At 46.5% G+C, this 8,874-nt stretch overlaps 1 protein-coding gene across 1 annotated transcript; it reads left to right on the top strand.

Moving 5' to 3' along the window:
* The first annotated feature begins 3,316 nt into the window (after positions 1–3,316).
* Positions 3,317–7,499, top strand: LOC115459364 (zinc finger protein Pegasus-like). The gene is given in 4 exon segments (XM_030189202.1): positions 3,317–3,652; positions 6,200–6,397; positions 6,399–6,722; positions 6,724–7,499. Coding segments are annotated over 4 exon segments (1,269 nt in total). The 3' UTR covers positions 7,135–7,499.
* Positions 7,500–8,874: the final 1,375 nt, after the last annotated feature.

The following is an 8,874-nucleotide window of genomic DNA, read 5'->3' as shown; positions in this document are numbered from 1 at the left end:
CTATTAGGGATATAAGGTATTTGCTAACAAGGCCAAATAGGATGTTTCATTCCAGCAGCTGTTGTAGCTCTGGAATTGTAGGTGGATTGGCCTCTAAAACCTGCCTCAGCAGACTTCTGTTTAGGGGAAAGCAGCTGATGTTTGCTGAGGGTTTGGAGAAGTTAGAAATCCATCATACAGTGGAAAGGCCTGTGTTGTAAAAAAGCAGCTCCTAGCTGTTAGAAGCCAGACGGTAATTGCACCTGAGGAGTGGTGACTTTTCTATGATACAGTGGTTGGCTAATACTGTCTTAAAGGCCTCAGATTCAGTTTGTAGCTAAGAAAATAATGCAACAGGTTTCCATTCAAATAAATGGCAGTGTCAGCAGGATTCAAACTACAGTAACAGGGCAGCACAGGGACTGGGCCATGACCAGGGCGGCAGTTATGAATCCACATGCAGTAAGAAAATTTCACAAAGTCACTAGAACTCCTTGCTCCTGCAGTACAGGGCCAATCAATGTCCAAAGGGAAAGAACACTTTAGACAGATAATGGACAGCAACTATTGGTTACTGGTAGATCTTTGAAAATGGATTAGAAACATCTCATAGGCTGTTCCCGCCGTGTTTAGACTCAGTGCAGCAATGTCCTCTAGGTAAGTTTGGATCAGTGATTTCCTCATGATGCTCCCTCTATGGCGTCCCATCAGTGATATCCATTTGACATTCCCTCTCGAGGTGGTTTTGGATCAGTGATTTCCTCATGATGCACCATGGCGTCCCATCAGTGATATCCATATGACATTCCCTCTCGAGGTGGTTTTGGATCAGTGATTTCCTCATGATGCACCATGGCGTCCCATCAGTGATATCCATATGACATTCCCTCTCGAGGTGGTTTTGGATCAGTGATTTCCTCATGATGCACCATGGGTCCCATCAGTGATATCCATATGACATTCCCTCTCGAGGTGGTTTTGGATCAGTGATTTCCTCATGATGCACCATGGCGTCCCATCAGTGATATCCATATGACATTCCCTCTCGAGGTGGTTTTGGATCAATGATTTCCTCATGATGCACCATGGCGTCCCATCAGTGATATCCATATGACATTCCCTCTCGAGGTGGTTTTGGATCAGTGATTTCCTCATGATGCACCATGGCGTCCCATCAGTGATATCCATATGACATTCCCTCTCGAGGTGGTTTTGGATCAGTGATTTCCTCATGATGCACCATGGCGTCCCATCAGTGATATCCATATGACATTCCCTCTCGAGGTGGTTTTGGATCAGTGATTTCCTCATGATGCACCATGGCGTCCCATCAGTGATATCCATATGACATTCCCTCTCGAGGTGGTTTTGGATCAGTGATTTCCTCATGATGCACCATGGCGTCCCATCAGTGATATCCATATGACATTCCCTCTCGAGGTGGTTTGGATCAGTGATTTCCTCATGATGCACCATGGCGTCCCATCAGTGATATCCATATGACATTCCCTCTCGAGGTGGTTTGGATCAGTGATTTCCTCATGATGCACCATGGCGTCCATCAGTGATATCCATATGACATTCCCTCTCGAGGTGGTTTTGGATCAATGATTTCCTCATGATGCACCATGGCGTCCCATCAGTGATATCCATAGACATTCCCTCTCGAGGTGGTTTGGATCAGTGATTTCCTCATGATGCACCATGGCGTCCCATCAGTGATATCCATATGACATTCCCTCTCGAGGTGGTTTTGGATCAGTGATTTCCTCATGATGCACCATGGCGTCCCATCAGTGATATCCATATGACATTCCATCTCGAGGTGGTTTTGGATCAGTGATTTCCTCATGATGCACCATGGCGTCCCATCAGTGATATCCATATGACATTCCCTCTCGAGGTGGTTTGGAATCAGGTGATTTCCTCATGATGCACCATGGCGTCCCATCAGTGATATCCATGACATTCCCCTCGAGGTGGTTTTGGATCAATGATTCCTCATGATGCACCATGGCGTCCCATCAGTGATATCCATATGACATTCCCTCTCGAGGTGGTTTTGGATCCAGTGATTCCTCATGATGCACCATGGCGTCCCATCAGTGATATCCATATGACATTCCCTCTCGAGGTGGTTTTGGATCAGTGATTTCCTCATGATGCACCATGGCGTCCCATCAGTGATAGCTATATGACATTCCCTCTCGAGGTGGTGTTTGGATCAGTGATTTCCTCATGATGCCACCATGGCGTCCCATCAGTGTATCCATATGACATTCCCTCTCGAGGTGGTTTTGGATCAGTGATTCCTCATGATGCACATGGCGTCCCATCAGTGATATCCATATGACATTCCCTCTCGAGGTGGTTTTGGATCAGTGATTTCCTCATGATGCACCATGGCGTCCCATCAGTGATATCCATATGACATTCCCTCTCGAGGTGGTTTTGGATCAGTGATTTCCTCATGATGCACCATGGCGTCCCATCAGTGATATCCATATGGACATTCCCTCTCGAGGTGGTTTGGATCAGTGATTTCCTCATGATGCACCATGGCGTCCCATCAGTGATATCCATATGACATTCCCTCTCGAGGTGGTTTTGGATCAGTGATTTCCTCATGATGCACCATGGCGTCCCATCAGTGATATCCATATGACATTCCCTCTCGAGGTGGTTTGGATCAGTGATTTCCTCATGATGCACCATGGCGTCCCATCAGTGATATCCATATGACATTCCCTCTCGAGGTGGTTTGGATCAGTGATTCCTCATGATGCACCATGGCGTCCCATCAGTGATATCCATATGACATTCCCTCTCGAGGTGGTTTTGGATCAGTGAGTTCCTCATGGATGCACCATGGGCGTCCCATCAGTGATATCCATATGACATTCCCTCTCGAGGTGGTTTGGATCATTGATTTCCTCATGATGCACCATGGCGTCCCAATCAGTGATATCCAATATGACATTCCCTCTCGAGGTGGTTTGGATCAGTGATTTCCTCATGATGCACCATGGCGTCCCATCAGTGATATCCATATGACATTCCCTCTCGAGGTGGTTTGTGGAATCAGTGATTTCCCTCATGATGCACCATGGCGTCCCATCAGTGAATCCATATGACCTTCCCTCTCGAGTTGGTGGTTTTGGATCAGTTGATTTCCTCATGATGCACCATGGCGTCCCCATCAGTGATATCCATATGACATGCCCTCTCGAGGTGGTTTTGGATCAGTGATTTCCTCATGATGCACCATGGCGTCCCATCAGTGATATCCATATGACATTCCCTCTCGAGGTGGTTTTGGATCAGTGATTTCCTCATGATGCACCATGGAGTTCCCATCAGTGATATCCATATGACATTCCCTCTCGAGGTGGTTTTGGGAATCAGTGATTTCCTCATGATGCAGCCATGGCGTCCCATCAGTGATATCCATATGACATTCCCTCTCGAGGTGGTTTTGGATCAGGTGTTTCCTATGATGCACCATGGCGTCCCATCAGTGATATCCATAGGACATTCCCTCTCGAGGTGGTTTTGGATCAGTGATTCCTATGATGCACCATGGCGTCCCATCAGTGATATCCATATGACATATCCCTCTCGAGGTGGTTTTGGATCAGGTGAATTTCCTCATGAGCACCATGGCGTCCCATCAGTGATATCCATATGACATTCCCTCTCGAGTTGGTTTTTGGATCAGTGATTTCCTCATGATGCACAGTGCGGTCCCATCAGTGATATCCAATATGACATTCCCTCTCGAGGTGGTTTTGGATCAGTGATTTCCTCATGATGCACCATGGGCGTCCCATCAGTGATATCCATATGACCATTCCCTCTCGAGGTGGTTTGGATCAGTGATTTCCTCATTATGCACCATGGCGTCCCATCAGTGGATATCCATATGACATTCCTCTCGAGGTGGTTTTGGATCAGTGATTTCCTCATGATGCACCATGGCGTCCCATCAGTGATATCCATATGACATTCCCATCTCGAGGTGGTTTTGGGATCAGTGATTTCTTCATGATGCTCCCTCTAATAAGAACATAAGAATAGCAATACTGGGTCAGGGACCAAATGGTCCAATCTAGCCCAGTATCCTGCTTCCAGCAGTGGCCAATCCAAGACACAAGTACCTGGCAAAACCCGAAAATGTAGCACCATTCCATGTTACCAATCCCAGGCAAGCAGTGGCTTCCCCGTGTCAATCTCAATAACAGACTATGGACTTTTCCTCCAGTAACTTGTACACACCTTTGTTTAAACCCAGATACACTAACTGCCGTTAACACAACCTCCGGCAATGAGTTTCCAGAGCTTAACTATTTGTTGAGTATTTCCATGCAATTTCATTGAGCGTCCCCTAGTGTTTCATACTTTTTGAATGAGTGAAAAATCGATTCACCTCCATCTGCTCCATAATTCTCAGGATTTTGTAGCCCTCAATCATATCCCCCCCCCCCCCCCTCCTCATCCGTCTCTTTTCCAATCTGAGGGGAGCCCTAACCTCTTTAGCCTTTCCTCATATGGGAGGAGTTCCATACCTTTTTTCATTTTGGGCCACTTCTTTGAACCTTTTCTAATGCTGCTATACCTTTTTTGAGATATGGCGACCAGAATTGAACACAGTACTCAAGGTGAGGTCGCATCATTGAGCGATACAGAGATATTATAATATTTTTGGCTTATTTTGCATCCCTCTCCTAATATTCCTAGCATCCTGTTTGCTTTTTTTTTTGGCTGTTTGCCACCGTAGATTGAGCAGAAGATTTGAGCATATTGTCTACAATGACACCTAGGTCTTTTTCTTGAATGCTGACTCCTTAGGTGGACCCTGACATCAGATAACTATGATTCAGATTATTCTTCCCGATGTGTATCACTTTGCATTTGTCTACATTAAATTTTCATTTGCAAACATGCAATCCGCGTGCATTTTAACAACTTTGAATAGTTTCATGTCATCTGCAAATTTAATCACCTCACTCGTCGTTCTGATTTTCAGATCATTTATAAATATGTTAAAAAAGCACCAGTCCCAGTACAGATCCCTGCGGCACTCTATTATTCACCCTCCTCCATCGAGAAAAATGGCCATTTAACCCCTACCCTCTGTTTTCTGTGCAATAACCAATTCTTAAACCACAACAGAACATTGTCTCCTATCCATGACTTTTCATTGTCTCAGGAGTCTCTCATGAGGAATTTTGTCAAAAGATTTCTGAAATTATAGATACATTAACCAGCTCACCATTATCTACGTTTAATTCACTCCTTCAAAGAAAGAAATGAAATTGGTGAGGCAAGACTTCCCTTGGCTGAACCCATGGTGACTGTGTCCCATTAAACCCAGTCAGTTAGTTTAGGGTTCACAGCCAGAGCACTCTGTTTATTTCTTAGTCATCTGTGCGGAATCTATGCTAAATCTAAGTACACCATATTGATGCTCCTTCTCCCTCTTCTGGGTGTATGGCCATACTGTCGCTCCATGGGTTTCCTTGTGTACGTTATAGGTTGAAAGACCTGGCAGGCCACCAGTTCCGGTTTACATCCAAACATGTTAAAATTGAGCCTTCTTAAGCTGGTGTCCAGGGTCCCTTGTAATAAACCTACATTCAAATTGAAGTTATATCCACAAACTATAGAATGTGCTAAAGTACTCAACTTCTGTTCCCTCTAAAACAGATAGCTTGTGTCCTGGTGTAAGGCTTGGATTTAGGACAAGTTTGTTAAGGGGGTAGTAGGCAGTTCCTGAGTGGGGAGTGGGGATGCAAGCTGCACCAAAAGTGTGAGGCCCCTTGAGGGTACAGAACCAGGGGTAGATGCCTTGTTCCACACCCCTTTGCACATAGTGTTATACAGCGTTGAGACCACAAGCACATCATGATTTCCGAAGGTCTTTTTTCAGACCAGACGCATATTCACTTAAGTGGATCTTTAGTGTTCGATTATACATCGTTTGGACATCACAGTACTTCATGACCCCTGAAGCAGGCACTTAATGCATGGTTGCAAGTACCAACAATAAATTGTCTATAGCATTGACGACTCTTTCATTTCCCCGGTCTTTCCCAAGCCTTCTCCAACTTCCTACTGTGGTCTGTTGACTTGTTCCACACCCCTAACACTGTTCTCTTTTTGACTGAATTTAATTTCTGTTCATAAGTTCTACTGACCTTGTTCTGTTATTTCTCCGCAGGTGAGAAAACCGCACAGGTGCCACCTCTGTCCATTTGCTTCTGCTTATGAGCGCCACCTGGAGGCGCATATGCGCTCACACACTGGTGAGAAACCCTACAAGTGTGAACTGTGCTCCTTCCGCTGCAGTGACCGGAGTAATCTGTCCCACCACCGCCGGCGCAAGCACAAGATTGTACCAATGAAAGGCAGCCGGTCCCTCCCTCAGCAATAAGAAAATGTGGGGGGTCTTGCAGAAGAAGAGCAGCAGCTTGGGCTACCGGCGAGCTCTCATTAACCTGAGCCCACCCTCGATGGTGGTACAGAAGCCAGACTACTTAAATGACTTCAGTCATGAAATTCCCAACATCCAGCCTGAAGCGTATGAGAGCATGACCAAAGCGGTGCAGGCTGCTGGACTGCCTCGCGACCCCCAGGACCTTATGGTTGATAACCCTTTGAACCAGCTGTCCACTCTGGCAGGACAGTTGTCCAGTTTACCACCAGACAATGCCAACCCAGCATCACCTGAGGGAGATGCCATGTCAGGATGAAAAGCCTTTTATGATTCAGCAGCCATCTGCTCCAGCAGCAGCCTCCAGCAGCTTAGCCCAGAACTCGTCACCCACCAGCCCTGAGCCACGAGCCCTGCACGGCCACAGGAACTACAGCCCAGTGGCAGGGCCGAGCAGTGAACGCAGTGCTCACACAAGTACTCCTAGTATCAGCAATAGCCAACCCAGCACTCCAGCTCCCACCCTACATGTGCAGGACCCACAGCTCCTCCACCACTGCCAGCACTGTGACATGTACTTTGCAGATAACATTCTCTACACCATCCACATGGGCTGCCATGGCTTTGAAAACCCTTTTCAGTGTAATATCTGTGGATGCAAATGTAAAAACAAGTATGACTTTGCTTGTCATTTTGCCAGGGGCCAACACAGCCATCACTGATTACTACACCTGAACCCAGCAAGCCCGCAAAGGCCCCCCCCCCGCTCCCCCACTGCTGATCCTTAGCCTAGCCAGCACAGCTCTCCAGGCTGCCCGTGATGGATCCTTGTTGTCCTTCCCTTGCCAGACCACGAAGGATCACTCATTGCTCTCTGGTCTTTCACTTCTGGTCTGTACCTTAGCCATATGCCGTTATAGCTTCAAAAGTATTCTTTAATAGCGGCCATTACGAACCCTGTGATCCCCCACCTGCCCACAAATGACCACTGTCACCACTCCCTGGCCAGCTCACTGTCTAATTACATTTTGCTTTTATTTTTAATCTACTGTAGGATGTGCATGTGGTAATGCAAAGTGTGCTCACTCTTGAATTACAGTACCAGGGAACTTGAGGCAGTCTCTGCTATGCTGAGGGTGTTTATAACGCAGCTTTTTGCTGTCTGGCATTGGTGTACCAGGGTTTTGCAAAACCATTTCATATATCAGCAGCATGGTACAGTTCCTGTTCGTTCTGTGAACGGACACATCTAGATACCCTGCTCAGGCCAGAGCAAGGCCCTTTAGTCAAAAATTTCAACATTAGCACTGAAGTGAGCCAGTGAAGGTGGGTGAAAGAACTTGTAATAAAGGTTTTGGCAAAGTAATGCCTGCAACCTGTTAGCTCCCCTTAAGGGCCCCTGGACCTGGGAGCCTCCAGCTGGCCTTTATACTATTTCAGCTCCCCATCCCTGTGTCACTGTTAAGGCCAGGCGCTAGAGGCTGACTTTGAAACCAAATCTCTGGCTGAAATTTGCTTCTCAGGTTTGGCCGAAACTGCCCCCCTCCCCCCACAGGACTACTTTAAACGCTGGTGGTCCAATGGTCTTATTGGGACCAAAGGAATCCCCATCACTCCTGCCCTGTCACCTCTACCGTCAAAATGGCTGCTGAGATACTACTGAAGGTCTTAGCAGTAGGAGTGACTGGGGATTGCTTCTGCCCGACTAGGTCACTGAACCACCAAAGCTTCGAAGATAGGCCCGGGGGCCCATGGCAGGTGGGTGGCAGTGCTTTTGGTCGGTGGAGTTTTCTGTTAACCTGAAAACTGAAACGTGGACAAATCCAAATTTCAGGCCACTTTTGGTGCCAAAATCAAAATTCGGTTGGCCTCCAGCACAGCACAGCAGCCAGAAGTCCTGCAAAAATCTCAAAGCCAAAAAGTAGTTTACAGATCAGAAGTAGCAAAGAGGTACATCTCAGACAGCACAGCAGCAGTTTAAGGAAGTGGCATATATTTTCCTGAAGAAGTTTCTCTGCTTATCCACAGCCAGTTATTAACTTGTGTTATCAAACACTGGCTGCCTTTGCCCAGCCATGACATCTCAGAAACAGTCTGTTCCACTCAATCTCATGAGTGGGTAAGCAAGGTAGGAGGAAAATTTGGAGAAAGGTCTTACGTACGCCTTCAGCTCCTAGTTGCAGAGTACAAAAATACACTTTATGATAAGCATCATTTCTAGATTCTTCTCCACAATCAGGAGAACATTGTGGTCATTTAAGAGAACGCCAGGAATTTCTAAGTGATGGTTGTTACACTCAACTCTGCAGCCCTCTACATGAGGAAGACATCATTAGCATCTGAGGAGAAAAAGCAGAACTAGCCCGCAGGAAAGAAAAATAGATAAAGAGAGTGCACAGCCGGGTTTTGATATATGATCAACAAGTGAAGTTTGAGGAGGGTCAGTGAGTGTCAAAAGTTGT

This window comes from Microcaecilia unicolor, unplaced genomic scaffold (genome assembly GCF_901765095.1).
Source record: "Microcaecilia unicolor unplaced genomic scaffold, aMicUni1.1, whole genome shotgun sequence".
Taxonomy (NCBI): Eukaryota; Metazoa; Chordata; class Amphibia; order Gymnophiona; family Siphonopidae; genus Microcaecilia; species Microcaecilia unicolor.
Note: the sequence above shows the minus strand (reverse complement) of the source record. Positions and strands in the feature narration are given on the sequence as shown.